The sequence below is a fragment of the Perna viridis genome, chromosome 13 (genome assembly GCF_037379345.1).
Source record: "Perna viridis isolate PV_CMFRI_1.1 ecotype Kerala chromosome 13, ASM3737934v1, whole genome shotgun sequence".
In the NCBI taxonomy this organism is placed as follows: Eukaryota; Metazoa; Mollusca; class Bivalvia; order Mytilida; family Mytilidae; genus Perna; species Perna viridis.
The window spans coordinates 10,477,127-10,501,867 of record NC_142457.1 but is presented as its reverse complement, the minus strand read 5'-3'; the positions used below and the strand labels follow the sequence as shown (position 1 = coordinate 10,501,867).

General features: G+C 32.2%; 1 protein-coding gene across 9 annotated transcripts in view; it reads right to left on the bottom strand.

The window, feature by feature from the left end:
* Window positions 1–776: 776 nt before the first annotated feature.
* Window positions 777–24,741, bottom strand: part of LOC148599530 (mitogen-activated protein kinase kinase kinase 2-like) — a 60,546-nt gene continuing 36,581 nt past the window's right edge. For 8 of the 9 annotated variants that reach the window (XM_088559813.1, XM_088559815.1, XM_088559814.1 and 5 more), the window contains 12 exons: window positions 18,210–18,315; window positions 17,031–17,204; window positions 15,961–16,095; window positions 15,144–15,223; window positions 14,612–14,691; window positions 13,971–14,258; window positions 13,255–13,278; window positions 11,493–11,641; window positions 10,897–11,022; window positions 9,995–10,124; window positions 8,454–8,628; window positions 777–7,403 (listed from right to left, as the gene is read on the bottom strand). In XM_088559813.1, the coding sequence (XP_088415939.1) occupies window positions 7,169–7,403; window positions 8,454–8,628; window positions 9,995–10,124; window positions 10,897–11,022; window positions 11,493–11,641; window positions 13,255–13,278; window positions 13,971–14,258; window positions 14,612–14,691; window positions 15,144–15,223; window positions 15,961–16,095; window positions 17,031–17,204; window positions 18,210–18,315 (1,702 nt within the window). In that variant the 3' untranslated portion in view covers window positions 777–7,168. The remainder of the gene's footprint in view (window positions 7,404–8,453; window positions 8,629–9,994; window positions 10,125–10,896; window positions 11,023–11,492; window positions 11,642–13,254; window positions 13,279–13,970; window positions 14,259–14,611; window positions 14,692–15,143; window positions 15,224–15,960; window positions 16,096–17,030; window positions 17,205–18,209; window positions 18,316–24,741) is intronic. The other variant, XM_088559820.1, reaches the window with a different exon arrangement.

Here is a 24,741-nt window from a genome sequence, read left to right as displayed (position 1 = left end):
GGTTGGAGATATATCAAGGGAATAGAATCTATATAACTTTTGAAAAAGTGGACTCAAGAAATTCATGGTGATATAAGAGGGACACACACCCCCCCCCCCCATTAAAGAGTGGCGAGGGAGCATTGTAAATCCCTTCCACTCATGCAGTAGATAGAATTCAAATAAAAATGTCTACATGAACTATAAGAAACTTTAATGTTAAACTTTTAACATTAAAATTTCTAAGTCAACAGACCATGACTGTGGGGGTATATGCGTAAAATTGGCATGAATATGTGATGCAATGATGGTAATGCATCTGTTCACTAAATATCATTGACCTAGCATAAGGGGTTCATGTTTAAATGAACTTGTCAGAAAACTTATCACATTAAGGTTGTGGATCCTGTCGCTGGAAAAACAAATCCTAAGTCTCCCCTTCCACAAGGAAAGATGCAGGCAAAACAAAAACAATATGCAAACAAGAGTAAGAAATAATACTTTGATGAAGATCAAAACATTGTAATAAAGTTTTTACAATCTCTCCAAAGCATTTTTAGAGTCACGACATTTGAACAGACAAGCACTTCCCTTAATACCATGAATAGACAGGTATAATAATCATAGACCAGGGTTTATCTTAAATCTACAAGTAATGTTAACAATTCAAGCTCCACTGTAAGACAACCAAGCTTATCAAGGCCTGACTGATGGATGGACAACAGTATACCATAGTACACTCCTTCTAGAAAGATAAGCATATAAAAATTCATTTAACTACATTATAAAGAAGACACTTGAAAATTTCATCCTTCACTGTATGTCAAGGATATTTTATTTACTCTTAAATATTACAAGGTGAGTTGTCACATGATCAAGTGATAGTCACATGGTATATTCAAGTGAGGTCAAAGTTCAAATAAAAAAGTCACATGACAGATAATGGTAATACTTTTAAACAAATGAAATAAACTGTACAAGTAAGAGCTAGGCCTATACAAACGCATACAAAATATTCTATAATGCCAACAAATTTAGATCAACTGTATACTAGGAACTTTTTTAACCAATTCACAAACCATTTTTTAGCAGGATGGGATAGGGATTTTCTTATTTAAAAATTACTGCCAATCTTAGCAAAAATAATTTTCCACTCCATCATGGTCATAATTTTTTTTGTATGAAGATTCAATATTTCCACATTTACTTATCACTGTAGATTTTCAAATAAGAATCTAAATTCAGCTGCTACCGATAAAAATATTACATTTTTTTCTCCATGCGTCAAAAATCACATTCTGTATCTTGTACAACTATGGACCACAAAGAAAGTATACTTTCAACACAATAATACATAATGTTAATATTTTACTGACAAAATTTGGTTAAAGGACTCAACTATGTAAAATCCTACAATACCAATCATATCATGATAATATATTTTAACCAACTGTTTTTCACATTACAGAATTTACCCCTACCCCCTGCACTCAGATGAACCTATGACCTTTTCTTTTAATAACAAAAATTTATGAAGTTATATCTGATATATGTATGGAGGATGAATATGACCAAAACTAGAAATGTATATCAAAGGTTATTGGGAAATACCATTTAATGTTCTTAAACTCATACATTTATCATACTCTATCTGTGTGGTTCCATACTTAAGAAAATGGCATTTAGGTGCTTAAGTCAACACTTGCTACAATCGAAGAACTTCACCATTTAATTTCATATTTTTCTTTTGGTTTCTTTTCACATCTTCTTTGATCAATCACATGACATAAGTCCTCTCTCATTGCACTATATATAAAGCACTATTTAAAAAAAAAAACATAACTTAGAAACCACATGGGAAAATGTTAATGAAAAATCATTTTTAGTAATTGATTGAAAAGAAAAAAAAACTGTTTTCCTTCTCACAACCTTGAAAATAGGTAGGTATGTAATTGTGTTATGGGTTCTTAATACAAGAAATAGTCCTGATGGGCCTGTATCAAAATAAATAGTGTGCTAAAAAAAAGGCAAAAAGGTTTGAAACTTGAAAACCAAGAGAACAATATTTTGTGTAGGGGAATTACAGGTTTTCAATGAGACGGATTAAAGACAGCTAACCATGATTTTTCTTCATACAATTGTAAATAGAAATTTGTTAAAAATGTACACTGTGTCATTATCTTAATTCAACCTAACCTAATTACCTGGTTGACACCAACCCTTAAATGTTCTGGAGTATCTTTTACTACACTGATGCAAAGACCTTTTAAATTGAAAAAAAAACCTCACTAGGGGAAAGCTTTCATGAAAACTTCAGATGGACAGAAGAGCAACTAACTGTACCCAAATGCAAAAAAAAAAAAAAATAATAAAGAAATTAAAAACCAGAATAGTACAATCAGAAACAGGGGAAAAAATTTGAATGATGTTTTTGAGATCTTTTTTCAGAGGAAAATTTCTATAACTAGTTCACTAGTTGAGAATAGAACTTCGAGTAAAAAAGTAGACATTTTCATCTTGATCTCTAAACTATGATCTTTAAGATTGATATTTTTTAATATTTAGAAGGAATAAGTTTTTGTAGAATATGTTTCACAAGCATGTTTCTAACAAAAAGACAGATAATGCTGTTTTTACATTCTTTCACATCTTTGTTGGTGAGAGTATAACATTAAATAAGAAATTTTCTATGGATCTATATCCTCATAAGTGTGGCTTAGAAACCCTATAAATTTACTATGTGATAGGAAGCACAAAGAATACCCTTTGGTGGAAAGCCTTGATTTTCTCATGGAGTTTCTAAGTTTTCACATTCATAGGAACAAATATCACAAAATGTCAACATCATGGAACAGTGAATAGATATATATATATAACAATATAAGTATGTGAATATAAACGATAAAATATATTCTTATAAACAATGAAAAAAGTGTGATTTTTATGTACAAAAAAAATTTTAAAATATCTATAAAATATCATATAGCATTCCAATTAAATGAAGAACACATTATACCTATAAAGTTTTGACAATTTCAGTACTTCTCCATCTAACAATCAGGCAAAGTGTGTATAAGGTGTGAAGAAAAACGGTAGAGAATTTATTGCATTAACCAAGTATTTATACCTTATAACCTCTATAAATGACCATGAAAGTGTTAGTAAAGTTTGCCTTTTTAAAATATTGATAGGTCAAATTTACTTGAAATGTACTCATACAGGGATGATTTTGTGAGGTTTACAAACGAAGCAGAAATTGGCAAAATCAAAAGTAAATATACAGTAAAAAAAAGAATCGCAACGGTAAAATCCTGATTTGAAATAGCAGGAAAAAAATCGTCCCTGTACATAAAATTTTTCTGTATTTTTATTTTTCTCTGTATAAGCAGTTAAAGCTCCCCGATAAATTTAAATAGCTTTTCAGTTGTTTTCTAGATGTATTGAATATATTTAAGGGAAAAAAAACTAAATTGAGAATTATGATGTGCCACTAGTTGCCAGATTCTTACACAGAATGGTACTTAAATACCTTCTGACAAGAGTAGATTTATGTTTACTAAAGGTTGATGTTGATATCCATGTCATTCATTATAATTCTAATAAGATAATAATTCATTGGAAAGAGTGAATAACCAAAATATTATCACAAGTGCAGAAGAACGCATATATTTATCGAGTGTACAGAACTTGTTCCTGGCACGAATTAAATCCTCAAGCATTCTTGGCACCAGTTATCAATTTATACAAACAAAAACAAAAACAAAAACAAAAAAGGGTCTTAGGAACAATTTGATAGCCAGGTCCTGTATTCTAACTGAATCAAACTGATGATTCGTTCTAAAAGAATCTATCAATTTTATGTGATAACAAATCATAATCTACCTTTGTCAGAGGGTCCTTTAAGCCATGCACTTATCAACCTTTTATTTACTACAAGTAAAATCTTTGACTTACTAGACAGCTCCCTATCAATCTAAAGAGTGGGTATGGATTAGACAGGTTTCAAAGTATTTGCACAGGAAGGTAAAAGCCAATAGTGAAGTGGCATACTTTCAGAAGACCGCCACCTTTTACTAAAAATTATAGGTGGGGAGTTAGTGGGAGTTGAGATTTCCATGAAGTTTTTAAAACTGACCAGCAGTTGTTTCAAAAAGTGCACGAGAAAAAAATGTTAAACAAATGTTTTTTTTCCTTGACATCAATTTTTAATGTAAAGTTTCAAAAGCTTGGTAAATAAATAGTTACCAAAATATCAAAATCATATCATAAAAAAAGATTTATTCAGTACAGGTCAACCTAAGCACCATGCAGAAAGTGGAAAATCTATATTTTGTCTATTTTCTTAATTGTGTAAGCACCCAGTATGTCCCATTTATGATATCGACAAATCTTAAAAGAAAATATATCGTTCAAAAATGATCTGAAGAAAAATTGCCTGGCAAGAAATACATTTCAATGTATTGAAAAGAATTTAACACAACAGTAAAGAAATCTTTGATACAACCCTTTCAGTATTGTATCATGGATGTGACTTTCTGAAATATTTAAAGTTGTCCAGAAAGCAGTTACACTTTTAAATTTATCACTCTTCTTTTTTGCATGATTCTTAGGTAAACCTGTACTAAAGTTATTAATCAAGATGAGCAAACCTGTATTTTTTTCCAAAGAACTATTTTTTTATTTAATGGTATCTTAAAATAAGTCAACCTTTAAAACATACAAAAACCAGCACTCCACATTCTAAAATCGTACAAGAATTGCTAATAATTTGATAGGACTTAAGCTAAAGCTCAATCCAATCACTTTTTTCAGGCATTATTCCATATTGTACAATTTTGTGCAACTAAATTCAGTACAGCAAAAAATATGTCAACATTAAAAAAAATCTAATACAATCATTAACAAAACAATAACAGGTAACACACTAGTTTGTTCTAATAATAAACAACCAGCCATTGGCTAAACAAGGAAACAGTTCTATTTATATCACCAAGGGACATAACTCCTTAAATATATCACTTTGTTTTGAATATAACAAAATTAAAATATATTTTTTCTTTGTTCTGAAAATTGACAAAAAAAACTTACCCAGCAACAATAATAATATCAAGACCTTCATACCGCAAAAATAATGTGTGTTTACTGTTACCTGCTGAAAAAAATTAGGGTCAGTAGGTTTTTTCTGTTTTTAAAATAGCAACCTTAGTACAATAATTGTGGGTTCAGTTAGGGATCAGGGATGAAATTTCTGGAAATTGACATTTTTTTAATGTAAAAGTTTTGGTCAGTCAAGCTACAGTAAACACACACATTTTTTTTTGGCCTAATCTTAAAATCTTTAAAATACAACTTTACTGAAAACTGATTCCATATAAATGGGATAAAGATCCAATGGTGTGTCACAACATTTTTCTGTTACAATTCAAAAATCAACACCAGAAAAAAATTTACAATTCTGATCAAATTCCTGAATTCAAATAAGATCAACAATAAGTCTATAAGGTAATTTAATTTCACAGTCTGATACAGTAAAACACTTTATATTTGCCAAATCTATATGAGATATAGGCTATTATTATATAGATAGCAGTGATTTACCGATTGTTCCCAGTGAAATTTTTTGTGATAATTCACACTGTGAAATTTGGTAATTTCACTTTTGCACTTTCTCCTGCCAAGAGATATTGGCTAGTCATTACCTACAGGCGTTAAAAAATGTGTCATTTTGTTTTAAAATTTGTTGAAATGTAGTACAAATAACACATGACCAACCTGTAAAAATCATGATACAAATCTAATCATCAGCCATAAACAAATGTCTATGACCTATTTTCTTTTTAAATCGTAACATTTCCCATTTTTTATTTATTTAGATTTACTCTAAAAAAGAAAGGTGACAATATTAATTTCAAGAAAACTAAGCTTACATATTGGTGATATCATGAAGATTTAGTATGAACTATATTGTGAAATTTCCCTATTTCTTGAACAATAAACTTTTAGAATGCCTTTATCTGACATTCTTTTATATTTTAATCATATATATTTAAAGTAAGGGATTACCAAACAAATTAATTCTGAAGTAAGGAACCAGGGGGTCAAAATTAGTCAAAAAAAAGTGGAAGGTCTTGGGACTAAATCAATGGTCAATTGAAAACCAATAATCCTCAATAAAGTGTCAGTGATGAGTGTTGAAGGTACAAGACTTGTAGATTAATCAAATTTGAAAGAAATTGAGGATTCACAAATTTGGACTACCATTAATTTGAACCCCTGATGGAAGACTACATACAAAATAATCTCATATAATATTACTACTGGCTTCAATCTTTTTAATTTGGCAATATCTAATGACTGTACCACTCATTGTTTCTAATTGTAGTCTTTTAAAATATATAATAAAGCATTATCATATTGTAGGTCTTCCTCATTGCCATTAACATCTCAATTCTATACTAAATTCAACTCTTTTCACATTTATTTAATTTTTAAAATATCTAATTGGGCCATCTGTGACATTCTGTCATCTAAAACAAGACTCAAATTTTGGCTAAGATACAGAATTAAGCTCTTTCATAAATTTTCTTATGAACACAAAAATATCATTTTTGTTTTTATCCTTCTAAGTACTACTACTAGATTTAAATATCTAGTTTCCCCTAAAGCACAACGATCAGAATCTGCATTAGTACAATACATACTAGCACTATACACTAAATCAGGGTCAAATATTGATTATTTCAACACTTCAAACTGTGGATTATATACATTGTTGAAGCTGAAATTTCAATCCATAGATTTCCTGACTCAGTAATGTGTTTCTGTTTCCCTGGCAACCAACTTATCGAAGAAGCATGTTCTCAATTATATGCAAACTGGTATACCTAGATTACACAATATGGAAACAGGGAATCAGTAAATTGGTTTTCCATTTTTTATTCCCTTCCAAAGCAAACCAAACTCAAGAATACCAGTTCTCACAGATTTAATTCTTCAGCATTCCGGATTCTTCTCCTTCTTTTGGAACCTCTCTGCTTTTATCAAAGTATACAAGCAGATTTAAGTAGCATGCCATGTTTGATCTGAGTCATGGACTTTCTTCACACTGGTATATAATTCCACTCTGTGAAAAAATTATTTTGAAAGACTTTCGGTGGTTACATTTGCTAAATTGGTGAATAATCAACAATCACGTCGGACCAGTGACAAATCTGTGTCGTAATAAGTCCTCTGCTGTCGGACGATCCTTATGATTTTTCTTGAAAGTCAACGCAAGAATCTCATAACACGTTTTTGAAATATTACTTGGGAGTTTATACTGTGGGTGATCCTCAGTTGCTATCTTGTAAATTGCGGCCATAGATTCATATTCAGCATATGGTGGTCTTTGAGTCAACATTTCTACAACTGTGCAACCTAAACTCCTGAAATGAAGAGAAAACCAATGAAGATGGAATTCCAGTGTTAACAACATCACAACTTTACAATATTTACAAAGCAGAAGATGGCAAAATCAGGAGTAAACATGAAGTTGTACACATAGCCAAGCTATGCATACCCTAACTCATACAAAGTTGATATTGGACAGGTACCAAAATCACTTACAACATATGACCATCTATATAAAGCCACATGCCAAATTTAAAATCAATCCATAAATTGGGTGCAGAGATAATTGTGATGAAAATTCGGACAGACACATGGACAGGATAGTACATTGTATAAGCATTTTGAAGGTAACAAATGACCAAGTTATTTTTTTGAACTCTCAGTAAGGAAGTTTAAGTAAGTTTAACTTCAGGAGTTATCTGGAATATCTCGTGAAATATCAGGCAGAGGTCATGCTAAGTTGAAAAATATATGTGTATTAAAAAAACACATGTAAATGGTGTTGGCAGGAAATTTATAGATCATGTAAAAATAAATACATTGAAAAAAAAAAATACAAGAAAATTTAATATTTGCCAATGCTGACCCTGCATGCCTAAAACCCAGGTTATTAATTTTTTCTGTGGTTTGATCAAATTTCTTGTGTGAAAAATGACAAAAAAATGTGATAATGCAAACTCTATCAAGAACTGCTCAAATTCATAAAAAAAAATAGGCAAATCAGAATTTGCTTGACAGTCTTGCTGACATTCAAGTTAAAGGGATAATGAAGTCTTTTTTTTGTGTTTTTTTAAATTGAATTTATTGTTTGAACAACCTACTTGACATCTCAAAAGCAAAAGTGTTCACGACTCTGTAAATGTATTTTCATTAGCTGCAATAGTATCAAATTTTGTGGCTTGTCTGTCAATTTCCTGGAGTATAGAATTTGTCAATCAGTACAACCTCTAAGTTTTCATTGATAATTATATTTTTTGTGGAGAATTTTACTTCCTGGTGTGACCTACATCCTGAAAACCACAATACAAAAAAAGGTACCCCTCAAACGATACTTCTACTGTATTACCCAGTCAAATAATAATTACCAGATATCAGCCTTTCTGCCATAGCCTTCCCCATTAATGACCTCAGGGGCCATCCAGTAGGGGGTACCAACCACAGTCTTTAAACCTGCTATACTGCAAATAGTCTGCAATCTCTTTGAGGAACCAAAGTCTCCCAACTTCACATTGCCTTCACTATCTCGTAATATGTTTGCAGCTGTAAAAAACAAAACAAAACATTTATCAGTAATTTCAACACTATTTCATATAATCTGATGACCTTTTTGTTTTTTCTGGCCAGGTATTGAAAATATCTCGCATTATGGATATTTAATATCATATGGACTGGGATTAAAACACATAAAAATCATTCGACTGCCAAGAGGTCAGTCTTGAACAATTACACCTTAGGTACTTTTTTTATGTGCTACAAAACTTGACACATTTTAAAAATGAAACAAATTATAGTGTTTTAAAATCATCAAAACAATCGGTTTGACCAATCAAAGTGGTTTAATGTAAATATTGCATAGCAAGAACAATAAGTATTTAATACAGGATTTTTGTAATCTTATAGCTTTAGCATGATGAAAATTTGTTATATAAAATCTCCTATATAAAATACTGTGAAAGTATTTTAATTCGTAGATACCAATTTTCATGGTTTAAGTAAAGTACACAAGTTTGTGGTTTCTTGAATTCGTGGTTTTGAGGTACACACATCAATGGGAATCTGCTTTTCATTGGGAACCAAATTTCAAGGTTTGGCTCACCCAGGAAAATTGTTACCCCATAAAAAATAGTCCTTTCACAATAGTTCAAGTGTTGGAGGTCTCCTACATACCCACTCTGTGAGGTTAAAAGTTATGTTCATGTTTTAAGACCTTGATAGAAATGTCACAAGTTATACCCCCTTGTATTTGTTGTGATAAAAAAATCTATATACTTTAAAAGCTTTATTTTACTAATGTTCCAAAGTTTCTTAGTGTCTTAAAACCTCCTCAAATTAGGAATGGAGGTGTATGCAAAAATATTATTAAATGTGTGTTTTTGTCATTGGTATTTAGCATGTGACATTGGTAGATGAACACATTATTTAGTGGATTAAAAATGTTACACTTTTAAAGCAGGTAAATCATATACATTTATGTTTAAGTTTTTGTAAGAATCAGGCAAAATGGGGAAAAAAAGTCAGAAACATGCATGTCAAAACACCATTAATCTGACAATATTGTTTCATCACTCAAGGATGTTTTCTATTTTTGTAATGACAATTATCTGCATCACTGAATTTGCTCTGAAATTAATTTTTCAATAGAATGTTATAAATCAAGTTTTTGACAGAGTTATCTGCCCTTTCAATGTACATTTTCAGTGCATTTAAATGTTGCTATAACTCAGTTTACCCAAAATAATATGGAAAATCTTGTCTTTTTTCCTTGATTACGATGGTGCAAATAGTCAAATTAAACTTTCAAAATGGCAGGTTTTTTTCATACCCGGTTTCACCCACTGCATGATTCTTACAGAGACTAATATTAAATAAACTTGACTGTTCTGATATAATCCTACAGTTTGCATACCTTTAATATCTCTATGAACGATGACATTTTTGTGTAGAAAGGCCAGCCCTTCTAACACTTGTCGAGTATATTTACGACACACCACTTCTTTTAATGCCCCATATTTGTTAAGTAAGTCCTTTAATGATCCCTACAAAAACAATATTATCATCATAGAAAATATTTACAGGATGAGTAAATATGAGAGAGTGAGTAACTAAAACATGTAAACCAAAAACACAAAGATTTAACATGTGCACAAAACTTGGTCCATGCACAAGATAAATCTCTAAGAATTTGTGGCATGAGTACCCATTATCATATTTATGTTTTCCATGGTAACCGATTGATTATCTAACCAATCAAATAGTTATAAATATTTCTCTTAATCTGAGGATTGAAATTGAATAAAATTAACTAAACGATTATAAAGTATTATGACTGCCAGGGAAAGTAAGAGTGAAAATATAAATTATAGAATTTATGTGAATTATGGAAATTTATTATACAGGGCACATTTGATAATTCACTTTTATATAATGTACAGTTAAAGGATTCAATACAACCTGACTGAATTACCTACCCCTGGTAAAAACTCCATGAATATGAACAAATAAGTTTGCTCAGTCTACAGTTAACAGAATTACCAGCTCTTTTATATACATTTAATAATTCTCTTTTATCTATGTAATAGTGTTCGCTCCGAGGTGTACAGATGTACAATAAGTCTCATTAACAACTTGAACCACCCTTGACAAAGAAATGTTGTCAATGTTACAGCCAAAATAGATTAACTTGCACCTAAAAAATATTCCACAGAGTAACTTACCCCTGATAATATTCCACAGAGAAACTTACCCCTGATATTATTCCATAGAGTATTTTCCCTGATATATATATATATTTTCCATAGAATTACTTACCCCAGATAAATATTCCATGAATATGGACAAAGCACCTTTACCCTGTTGACAGCCAAAGTATGAGACGATTCGTTCGTGTTGAAAGTTCCGTAATAACTGAATTTCATTTTCTAATGCTCGTACTTCCTGCAACACCATTTAAAAGAAATAAGTAAAACACATACACTGAAACTCGTCTAAACTGAACCAATTTTGGACTTTAAAACTGGTTCAATGTAGACAGGTGTTTGATTTATCAAAGTTCAAAATAAATGTAAGGTATGGGACATAACTCTTGAAATCAGTGATATGGTTGTATCTATTTAATTTCACCAAAGCCTATCAAGCTTTCATTTAAAACAGATATGAAATCAGTCCAAATTACTTTGATGTTCAAACGATAGCATAATATCTTGATTTTAAGTCCAGTGGTCAGCAACCTCCCAAAACCTTTCAGTTTAAACTCCAATGGTCTTTAACCTTATGACCTTTTGATATAAAGTCCCTTGGCCACTAACCTCCACAGCATCTTAATTCAAAGTTCTGAGGTCACCACCTTCTAGACCCCTTGATATAAAATCTTGTGGGCACCTTTATACCCTTTAATCTCAACTTACCTTAGAAGCTTCAGCATTCATGTTGGTGAGACTGACTTGTTTAACAGCCAATTCTCTCCCTGTGTCTTGATCAAAACATAAATAAACTTCTCCAAAGGCTCCACTACCTAGCAGTTTACCCTTCTGCCAGTTCACTGGGGCTCGGGGAGCTGTAAATATATAGCAGGTGCATGTACATGGTTAAGCAAATATATTTCATAAAGAAACATCTTGGTCTTTTATGGATAAACAAACTTTAATTATTCCAGGTACATTTAGCTCTTAAACCTTTTATTACATGAGCAGATCTGAAAAAAGATACAATGCAGTTAAAGTACTATTGTAAAAGGAATGCTACATAAAATACATGTACCTGTATGTATAACAAAAATTGAAGAACATAATAGCAAATTTTAAAGATTTTGTAAGTGCTTATCATATTCTTTTTATATTTGAATAATTTGAAATTTCAGATTTATAGGTCTTTCAACTCTGAAAAAAATATACACATGATGATGAACAGTGAAATGTACATGTAGGTGCTGCAATAAACAGGTGTTGTCTTCTTAGACCATGTGGATCTAAGACATCACTACTTACCACAACTACTTAAAACTGAGGTACAAAGATTGAGAAATTTTGAAAAAAAATTATAGCAAGATTAACAACAATGATATTTTTTTCACAACAAAAAAAATGGTTTAAACTGATATACAATGAAAGCATCTAGATCTATATTAATACTTTAAGAAACTTGTGAAGGAATGACTTTTTTCACTGAACAGACAAGAAAATTCTTTTTTTTAGCTGTGAAAGATTTCCTTATCTCACCCATTGGTTGAGACAGAACAAGTGTGCTTTCCCGTAAAAAATTTACATAATCCAATAAAGAGATAATGAAAGACCACATACTTACCAATAATGAATATATGTTTTTGAAAATTCTTTCAAAATAATAATTTCATTGAAAATAATCCATGACTGATTATTTCTTGGAGTTTGTTTATAATGTTTTGAAGCGGCCTTAATTTCACATCTGATAATTATGTATTAATGGCCTGATACATCACAATCAGCTGTTAAATGCAGGGTTTTTTTAATTCAAAACTATCAACTGTTAAATGCAGGTTTTTTTTAATTCAAAACTATCTGCTGTTAAATGCAGGTTTTTTTTAATTCAAAACTATCTGCTGTTAAATGCAGGTTTTTTTAATTCAAAACTAAGAGAGAAAAAGAATCAAACACTCAATTTTCTCATTTAAGATTGGGAAATCTTAGACATCCTACGGTAAGATGCGAGCCTCAAATGGGAACAATTGAATCTTACCCTCCAGTGTCTGTGATTTCCCAATCTTGCACTCGTACAGGTGTATCTATTTTGCAATATACAACTCAAGCTACTAGCTCTATGAGTTAGCTTCCTGAGATTGATTACAGATTACGAATTCAAAAAAATCTTATTACAGCTTTTTCAGAAACTAATCACTCATTACTTCATTAAACCATTATCTATTGCCATTTTTTGCTCCTCTGGCATTATCTACATACAATTCTGGAACAGGCTATAGACTTCAAGCTACATCCAGTAAAACAGACTATATTGAAGGTGAGGTTAGAAAGTAGGTAAACGCAGGACTAAAAATAGCACATACACCCCATGAATGATGTTGAATTCCAGTGGATGGATAAAATCATGTGAAAAATTGCCCACAGGAAAAGTTATTTGGCAAATGAAGAAAAATCTATATTTAGATGTTACAACAAGTATGAAACAAATACATACGCTTATTTACATCTGTAGCTCCACCTTTGAAAATATTTGTAAACCGTATTTACCGTTCTTTGCATTTCAGTATCATTTCTTTTTTTAAGAAGATTATCAAGTATTTTCAGTCGTGGGAAATAATTTTTACAGTTCAAAATAAACTTCATGTACAGAATTTAGAATTGGCAAATATAAATTAATTGATCTTTTCTGTCACTAACATGAAATTTTTCATTTTATAATATTACCTTAAATTTGGGTGGTAATTGCAGAGATTGGTTACATTTTTTTAATTCAACATTATGAATAAATTTTTCATTTGAAAATTATATAACTTGCTATCTGAGAAAATTAATTCAGTTATTTCCCTTGTTTCTTATTCCCTGTTGAGATTTCTATTGTGTCTATGATAAAAAAAACAGGAAAAGGATAGAAAAAAACCTAGTACTTCCTTAAAATGAGATATGAAGTGATATTTCACACTTTTTAAAATTATTAAAATAATTAAAATATGACCTTGAAATAATAAAACGAAAATAAATTTGACTTTACAAACAATTCAATTAACATTTAAGGAAGTACTCATACAACTTAATAAATCAATGAAAGTCTGTCTCTCTCTTATCACCATCAATCCATTGACATTCTATTTGCTTAAATAATCCCACAACGGTCCAAAATATTTTGTACACCAATGGTAAGATTTTTTTTTACTTTTTAGAAAGTGTACTTACACTTGGAGAATGCTATATCTGACACAGGATTGAACACAGGACTATCTAAATCGCTATTTCTCTTCAAACTAAGACGACCTTCAGGTGAGTCAAGGTCAGTCTCATGTGGGAAGCCACTGCTACTACTGCTATTACTAAGAGCTCCGGAACTCCCCCGGGACAGGAGTGTGCTCCCTAACTCAGGTCTTCTCTGAGGCATATTACTGGCTCGTGGGAATGTCCGATGACCTTCTACGTCATGGGTGTTGACATAGTTACGAGGAAAAGTGTCATACCAGACCTTCCCATCTACAAATAGTAATATAAAATATATTCTGATAATGTAATGTCTTATATTTTCTGTTTTGTTTGGAAAGTGTCTTTTTCAACAAACATTTTTTTCATTTCTTTTTCTGAAAAGACTTACTTGCCTCTTCTCTAAACTTTATTGGGACAGTAGTGAGAGTTCATACAAAATTAATCACTCCTAAATCACTCAAAACGTCATGGGAGACAAAAAATGATGATAATATCAGGCCTGACATTATGAGGTCAACAGCTGTTAACAAACCAATTTTTTGAATGAAGGAATCCTTTCTAAACCTTCAAACTTACAAAGTCAACATATAAAAAAACATGTCCAAACTTAAAGCTTATCATACCTGGTCCTTCCTCTTTGGAAGCATCAGACAGGACGCTGCGTCTTGAACCAGTTCTTATCCGGAAAGGATAGGTGTCACCACTGTTAAAAAAAAAAAGACAAGACCAATTCAATGACTTGTTTGCTTTGTAAAACAAAGATCATAACTCATTATAAAAAAAAATTGATCCTGATCTGTAACTTATCACTACAAATCACCACCAAGTCTCAAAATGTTGATACAAGTCAAAGAAGTTAACTAAATGTAAATTTAAATCTCTTACCCATGAAATATACTCGCAAACAAAATTCATTCAAAAATCTATAAACATTCAGGTGAAATGCAGAAATTTTTTTTGGGTGAAACTTGAGAGCCATTAGAGCACAGACTTGAACTCTATCTTTAAAAAAAAAAATACTTGCAATATTCAGAGATATAAAGCACAGTTGCATCCTAAAGATAACTGTATTAGTATATGAAGATTTGTGATAGTCAATCTTATCAATCGTCATCAATTTACAGTTATTTTCTAGATGTATTTTCATGTACTTACTGACTACTAGCATAGCTACTGTCGAGTGATGTGACACTACCCGCCATTTTTGCTGACCCACTAGGACTATGATACACTCCCTACAAAAGATAAGATTAATTTCTTGAAGCATTTAAAAATGGACTGGTACCACTTCAACACGCATCTAGGTATGCTACTGAATAGTTCAAATGGCTTTAGGTGTAATTTTGTCTTACATAATAACAATGTATCTTACTTTTCTGCAACTTAACACCTGTATGATCTTTTGAACTGACTAAGTTTGAAAGCTGTCAATATTGATGAACTTAACCTCCAAATTTTACCTACTAACAATTGTGTTTAGAAAGCTTGTAAATGTCATGTCAATAAACAGCTTGTCTTTCTAATTGGTACCGATTTATCTTAAGTTGTCATTATTTGTTTGCATAACATTTCTCTGTAGTAGTTTTTGATGTAGAAAGTAAAAAAAAATAGAATGTAGATGTCGTCAAACAATTGAAAGTCATTGCATACCCAAGTCCAAATCATTCCTATGGAGGAATCCTCAGGAATCAGCTATCAAATGTTTATAGATCTGACAGATTAATGTGCTATGATGTATAGACAGTATAATTCATGGGCCTGATACCAAAGGTTTGGGCATGAATCATTTGGAAAAGTAATCACACAAAAAATGGTAAACAATATAGTGTCATTTAGTATTACACCCTTAAACTGTTGAAAATAAATACTATTTTCAATTTTCCAACTCCTCAAAAGTTGGGATACAGTTTTGAGAATGTAATAATTGTTTTCATAGTGCAGTACACTATATAGATGAAATCTGAAACTATACCTCATCTTCAGGAATAAATTCTCCCTCACTGTTAACAGTTTCCCTGGAAACACTGTGGTGGATGGTGGCTCCACCAGGAAGATGCCCTGGAGGTGGGCTTGGTGAATCACGGAAGTCATCTGAATGTTTGGAAGACTGGAAAAGTGAAACATTATAACATTTAGTTTTAATATTGATGATCTTCTTCTAAAAATATTTCATTTCACTGTAAATTTGAAAAAAAAAATGTTGTGCATTTGTAATTTACAGTAGATAATTCCATGCCCTGTGAAAGTTTTATTGTTCTTGTGGTACGAATTTTTGTGGCATTTGTAGGTTGAATAAACCACAATATTTAGTTCCCAACAAAAAGAAATTCCCCATTTGTGTGCATGGTAGAGTTGTCAAAATCCATAAGGTCAAGAATCTACGAATTGATAAATTTTTCCTAAACAACGAAAAATTGGTACCCTAAAATAAAAGTAATATCACAGTATAAGAAGTATCTATCATAGTGAGTTCCCCTGACCTTTACATGTGTACCCTTGACCTTTACATCTGTACTACAGCTTCTGTTTCCCTAAAATTATTAACCATCCTTTTTTGGGGAATATTTGAGGCAAAATGGTTAGTGTGTTGGACTTGGGTGGCAAGACAGATGCCAAAAGAGAATAGGTTAATATTCTATAAAAAATTCTTTTAATGGATTTAGATACTATTGGTGCAGTGATAAAAATTTGATTCAAATAGACAAATTTTACTGATTTTCATTCCAATTGTTCAAAAGTGTTGAAACAACAACGAGCATTTAGAAATCAAAAATTGTAATTTTTTGAAATTTTAATTTACCTTGAAAACAAATTTTGTTGATGAAACGAGGATTAACATTACATGGTACATGTACTTCAGATGCTAAAAAATATGTTCTATCTTATAATGTATACTTAACAAGATCTTTGGTTGGTATTCAATTTCAGTGATTATATGTTCTAAATCTCATATCTGGTTTTCCACATTTATGTGCATATCATTCAAGCCAGAACCTGAATTAGCAGTGCTGCAGTACTTTGACTGATTTCAATAATTTTTACCATAGTTCCAAATCCACTTTCACTGGTGGTATCTTTCTGTTGAGGTCGTCTGGGGATATACCCACTGCCAGCAGGGGGAGACAGAAACAGTCGTAGACTTGTAATCTTGTCATTTTTATCCACCAAATCGATTGCTGCATCCATTTCTTTTTGATTTGTAATAGGTATGTGTACCTACAAATGGAAAGATACAAGCTATATAAAAGAATGACAAAATGTGATTAAAAGTAGATTTTAAAATTTTTTTATTATTACTAAGGATGAGACAATTCATCATGATATCAACGTATTACTATACTTTTGGTCAAAATATGCTACGATACATTTGAACAAGGTTTCCATATCATACGATACAGGCCAAAATACAACTTGTTGGAATTACTGAGCAAATATTAGAGTAAGACATGTCTTGTGAGGAAAAATAAATCTTGGTTAAGATCAAAGTTATAGACTCTAAGAATGAATCTGGCTTCAACAAAATTCATCATACTTAAATCTGTTGATTAATCTATATTCCAAATTGAAAAAAATATATAGGCCAGTATGCTGTTGTGTATCATATAGTCACCCTTGTATCACTATTCATATCTTAACGTGAGGTAGGTGAATTGTTGCAGCCCTAATTATTACTTATATTTTCTTAGCCTCACCAAGTACCGTTTATTCCCTTCTCATACCTCAATGCATTCTCTTACTCCTCTTTCCTCTCCATTAGCCTCAATGCTTTCTCTTACTCCTCTTTCCACTCCATTAGCCTCAATGCTTTTTCTTACTCCTCTTACTTCTCCATTAGCCTCAATGCTATCTCTAACTCCTCTTACCTCTCCATTCTCCATTAGCCTCAATGCTTTATCTTATTTCTCTTACCTCTCCATTAGTATCAATGCTTTCTCTTACTCTTTTTACCTCTCCAGTAGCCTCAATGCTCTCTCTTACTCCTCTTACCTCTTCATTAGCCTCAATGCTCTCTCTAACTCCTCTTCCCTCTCCATTATCCTCAATGCTTTATCTTATTTCTCTTACCTCTCCAGTACCCTCAATGCTCTCTCTTACTCCTCTTACCGCTTCATTAGCCTCAATGCTCTCTCTAACTCCTCTTCCCTCTCCATCATCCTCAATGCTTTATCTTATTTCTCTTACCTCTCCATTATCCTCAACGCTTTATCTTATTTCTCTTACCTCTCCATTAGCCTGAGTAAAGAAAATCATCAGGTCTGTATTGTACATTTCTGATACTTTGCTCTTCAACACATCATACTTCAGAGGGCGAGCAACATTAATACTCCTGTAATGACATTAAAGTTTGTAAATATACTGCGGATGAATTAAATTACTGGTTAAACCATGATCATGAGGCATTCATTGATGTTCATTAAAGAGTAATCAAGGGAACCAAGGTTATAGCGGTAATCAAAAGAATGTAATCCAGGGACAAAGACATTCACAACAAAGAACATAAAGTAACTGAAATCATACATACAAAGTAACAAAAGTAAATGAGCAACTCGGACTCCACTAAAAACTGGGAGCATGGACCAGGTGCACCGGTAGGGTAAGCGTCCTCTGCTTTTCTAGAAACACCCGCTGAGTTGCTCATAAAAAGTCAAGTCCGGGGTAGACAAACGAGGAAAGGAAAACTATGACCCGTTGAATACATCAGTTTTCATGGTGCTGATGGATACACCATAACGATCCACGAGTTCATGATGACGACCATAAAACTTCTGTAGTGATGACTTCAATCTTGTAGCAACAAAACCCTGTTCCAGTAGCCTATTTGTTAGAGTTCTAGCACTATACAAAAAGTCTGCGTAGTTTCGGCAAGTTCTGGCATAACGTATGAGTTGTGATATGAACACTCCATACGCAGGAGCCGAAGGGATGTTGCCACAGATGAAAGGAAAGTTAACAATTCTGAATGAAAAGTCATCACGTTTGTCGTAAAGTTTGGTCAATAGTTTTCCTTTACCATCGATTTCTAAGTGTAGGTCAAGATATGAGGCTGACTTCACAGTGTCTGTAGTATCCTTTATCTCAAGTTCTTTTGGGTAGATGCGATGTATCAAATACCTGAAATTAGGATTGTTTAAAGATAATACGTCATCTATATAGCGGAAACTGAGATTGAAGGATCTAGCCAGACGATATTCTTTCTTTCTGATCAGATCAGCTATAAAGTCAGCCTCATAAGAGTGAAGGAATAGGTCAGCAAGTAAAGGAGCACAATTTGTTCCCATTGGAATGCCGACCGTTTGTTGAAAAACACGTGCACCACACTGGACAAATATGTTGTCGATTAAAAATTCCAGCATTTTGTAAACATCTTCCTCTGTATATTTGGAAGATGATTTGGAATTATTTCTTACAAAGTATGAGGAATCTCTACCAAGAAATATATATCTGTATCTAGGTGTACCATCTTTTTTGGAAAAACAACGATGTATAATGTTTTTAAGTCGGGATTTTAACTGAGTATGGGGAATAGAAGTATACAGTGTTGAAAAATCAAGATGTCAAATTAAAATGTCAAGATGGCATTACCACATGAAAATGCTGTGGCATTATTGCACAGTAATGCTCGCTTCTGATTCTTCAAAGAAATAGACTCCATAGTTGCTTTTGTAAAGGGCAGTATCAATAAATTGACAGCCCTGGAGGTTAATATTGCTTTCAACACTGAAAATGTTCTTGACTGCAGCTGGAGCCATTAACAATGTTTCCTGGCAATACCATTGGCCCTTTGGTAGTCAATTTATCATGATAATACCTCTATATAAGTAAAAATGGTACAAAGAGTTGCATAACCACTATCGTACAGGAGTTGATCATAACCACACTCGTACAGGGGTTGATCATAACCACACTTGTACAGGAGTTGATCATAACCACATTCGTACAGGAGTTGATATCAGAGAGCAACCAAAACTACTTACAATATATGCCCTATCTATTAAACTTTACACTAAATGTTCTAGCAATCCATCAATTGGGAGCCGAGGTTTTTCTGATGAAAATTTTCTCTATCATTCTATCAGTGAAAAAGTGGCAAAGTCCCAAGAAAGAGTTAGTTGCTTACAGCATATGCCCTGTCTACATAAAGCCATACACCAAATTTGAAATCAATCCATTACTTGGGATCAGAGATAATTATGAAAAGAATTGACTGATGGACAGACAGATTGAGAAAGATGGACAGACAAGGTGATCTCATTCTTTGAGTAAGAGTATCTGTGACCAACAAACCATCCTCCAGTGTGTGCAGTAATTTTGAATAGGGAGATTCCATAAAAAATGGGGAGTTCTAAGCTATTTATTTCTCTTTTTTTGCCAAATTTTTGCACAAAATTACAAAATTAACAATTTTTTTTACAGGAAAGGGAGGGTCCAAATATCCCTCTCCTTCCCAAATATCTGTAAATGCACACTTTTATTATACATGTTTTGAATGTGTTTCAAAGTAAATCAAACATGAGCATATGTCAAGCAAGATCCTCATTTTAGAAGTATAATAAAATTACAGTTACTAATCAACTGTATTTTAACTCTGCAATGTGCGGTTCTTGTATTTCTAGCCTTACAAGTCAAATGATGGTATGAAACAGTTACACATTCCCACAATTAATAATTAATGTGCAAAAACCATAAATGAAACTTTAAATTCAGAAGAGAAAATTTCTGTTTCGACAAGTTAATGCAAAATGAGATTTCTAGAGCCAGATATATGCTAACATCAGCAGACTGGTAGCCTATACAAATAACATATTTTGTGCACATTCCCATGACTTCAAATACAAAATATTTTGCTTTTATAACAGGTTATCCAAGTACAACATAAAAAAAGTTTTAGAAAGGTTGCGACCTTCATTCTTTCCTCAAATTTCAATCTTCTACAATAGACAAAATTATTCATAACCTTCGTTTTTTCTGGAATTTAATGGTCTTCGACAGAAAGTTTCATTCAATTGGTAGTAAATTTCAAGGTTATGAATTACATAACTGACTGCCTGCTCAACACTATAACGAAATCAAGTTCCCACAAATAAAAAAAATATAAGTTTTTGATAGAAAGTTATAAATTGGCCTACCAAATAAAGGAAATAATTTGGGAATTTAAAAGTCGATAAAAAGCTTTTCAACTTTAAATATTAATGGTTACCACTGTGGAAATCATATCATTACAGAGAGACCTGAAGTAACATTGTTAGTATGTATCCTCATGTATTCCTAACCTGTTGAAAAGGCCACTATGGTTCTATAGTGAAACCTGTCCTTTCTAAATCTTGAATACTGTGAAAGTACTATTGTTCGTGGGGTACCAATTTTCATGGTTTTCGTAGGTAGGTCAAACCACAAAATTTGCTTCCCACAGAAAAGGAGAATCCCATTGATGTGTTTACTGATAAACCTCAAAACTACAAATTTAAATATCCATGAACTTGTGTTTCTTCCCTGAACCACGAAAATCAGCATCCATTAATTAAAGTACTTTCACATTAATAAAAAAAAAAAACTGGGGTTCAATTAGTGTAGGTCAGAGATCCGAGATCCTCAATTTCTGACACAGGACTATTAATATTTCTTTAACATAGATCCTGGACTTTCAATATACTACACTGAACCTCTAATGAGGACCTTGGTTTACATCAAGTGAACTTTTCATATAAAACTATAAAGGACCTGGACCTTCCATCCTCAAAAGTAAATTTAAACCCCTGAAAAACCTGTCGAAATCAGACACTTTCTAAAAAACCATTGTTTGTATTTTAAACCTGAGGAAAGTGAACACATCTAAACCAATCAAATTTTTAAAGTCCACAAGAGGTTCAGTTTTGACAGATTTCACTGTATAATATTATGAAATGGCCTGTTTTCAGCCATTTTAAGAAATTTTGTAATATAGATTGAATTCTAGAAAGTTGGGAATTATGTAAATCAAGGATGAAGTTTATAAATTTAGAAATTCAACCAGATGATAAAAGGAATATTAGAAAACTGCATGCTGCAACTGAAAGTACTGTAAATCTATCAATTTTTTCAGTAGGTAATTTTCGTTGATTAAGCCAGGCAAAGATTTTTGAAGGAATGAAATTACACTAAAACATGATAAGCATTTAACATAAAGCTCAAAGATTCAATTTGCTGGTAGTATTTCTTCAGCTAATTCTGTTCATCATGAAAACAGCAAAAACTGTATACCGCAAAAATGGATGCATTTAAAGTATTATGATTAGCAGTTATACCAATCCTGATATAGGAAGGGTAACTATGCTGACATATGTGTATAAAATAGCTGTACTTTAACAAGTATCTTTTGTGTAACTTGTGGTTTTGGCAAGTGTTGGCTTGTGGATTTATTAAATCCATAGACTTCTTTTGATTGCTTTATTGCTTTACTGTGTAGTTGGAGGCATATAATTTTAAAAATAACCAACCCAGCAAAACCACAAACTTGTATCCAACAAATTGAATTAAAAAAAAACTGATCACATATTTTAGTGACATGCGGGATAAAATTAAATTCATTGCGTACATAGCAGCAATAACTGAATTGGAGTTTTTTTTATTATAAATTTTTTATACATAAACACTTAAAAAAACCAACACTGCCTGAATCATTAATTGAGTGCAAAACAGCTGTCAATTAAAATTTGATATCTATGCTGTCAAAATTGACAAAGATTTCAATAAATAAAACACGAAGGCACAGACCTCACAATGAAAACTGATTGTCATCTTAATATACTGATACCTTCCACATACAGCTGAGACAATTCAGCCTTTCAGGGGTTGGGATATAAGGGTCAGGTGGAATGCTGCTGAGACAATTCTGCCTTTCAGAGGTTGGGATGTAAGAGTCGGATGGATTGCTGCTGAGACAATTCGGCCTTTCAGGGGACGGGTGGTAAGGGTCAGGTGGATTGCTGCCGAGACAATTCGGCCTTTCAGGGGATGGGATGTGAGGATCTGGCAGATTGCTGTTGAGACAATTCAGCTTTTCAGGGGATGGGATGTAAGGATCTAGTGGATTGCTGCTGAGACAATATTCACCCTTTCAGGAGTTGGGATGTGAGGGTTTGGTGGATTGCAGATAAAAAACCTTTAAATACCCCAATCATTTGATACATAAGAATTGCTATGTAAATTCATTATTTTACACCAAAAATATCCTCCTAGGGCTGATATCATAATTCTGCTCTCAGATATAATAACTACACAAATAGGTATAATTTCATCAGACAATTGTATTCATTTCCTACAAAATTTTGACAGAAATGAGCAAATAACAACCTGACCCCCCTCTATTTCAAAACCTGCTGAAAATCTGTTTCAAAAATTTGCTCAGGATCTACTTATACACCAGATTCAGTTTAAATCCAGTACAGTGAATACATTTTCTACTGTACTTAGTATATGTAAAGAATTAAACCTTAGATTGATTGCTTGCACATAGTTTTCTATTGATAAAATTCAAATTAAGTAATAAAATTGTGGTTTTATTACATGAAAAGGTAGTTACTGACAGAACACAAGTGTATCAAGTACATTTTTAAAAAGGTACAATGGTATATTCAAACCCTAAAAATTTTAATCATGTAAATTGAGGTCTATATGTAGTCATTATCTGATATACATTGTGCCATAGGGTAAGATACAGTCAAAAAGACTATGAAGGTGCTAGTAATGGCAGAGTACCAATTCTGGGTACCAGTACAGCTTTATCTAAAAGCACCTTACTGAAATTCTCAAAATTCTGAAATAACTAAGGGCTATAAAGCATTTTACAAACTAAGCCAGATAATTTTTAAGGCTAACTACACTTATGATGGTGCAGCTAAATTTTAGGACAAAACTTCATGAAAAAGACTTATTGTGCCTTATTACATTACTAATTTTCTTGATATTTCAGAAATTCAAACCATTTTGACAAGTACCACCCAAAAGTTCTATTTAAGACTAAATAAAAGAAGATTATTGGAACAGACATACAGACATTCAAAATGAAAATAGTGTATTGATTACCAATATAATTAAACCACTGATAAGATTTTACAGCAAATGAGATCCAAATTTACTATCAAGCCTGAAAAGAGCTGGACTGTTAAAGTTTCAAATTAATGGTCCACTCCAGTCCTCAACTAAGTCTTAAAGAATAGGGTAGGTGAATGACAGTTCAAAGGTTGTATTTAAAAAATCGGGGGCCCAGATTTCATACCCACACTATTCAGAACTCTTACAACTGAGCATAACACCTTACAAAGTGGTAAGATGCTTCTTTCATTAACATCCCAAAATGGGACCCCAGTTATCTTCATACGATCGATATGCCAGTTTTGTCATCAATGACTCAGTAAGGATCATGAACAAGTAAAAGTTGATCAAAAATTATTCCTTCATCATAAAGCCCTATCATTTCTCTGTACACAAGACTTTCACATTTCTAAAATATTCAAATTCCTCTGTTGAGGTCTACAGTTCATTTAAAAGTACACAGAGTAGATATGAGATAACATAGATCTTAAACAAGACATCTTTAACATCAAGTAAACAATCTGAACACTTGTGTTGATGAAACCTATTTTTAAACTCATTTTAAAGTTTCCACTTATTGTTGATTTCCACCCACTCGCTTTGGATGACATTTTTATGTCTGGCATACTAATAACAATAATGTTGTCAAGTGATGGGGTTGTTACACATAAACATAACTTCA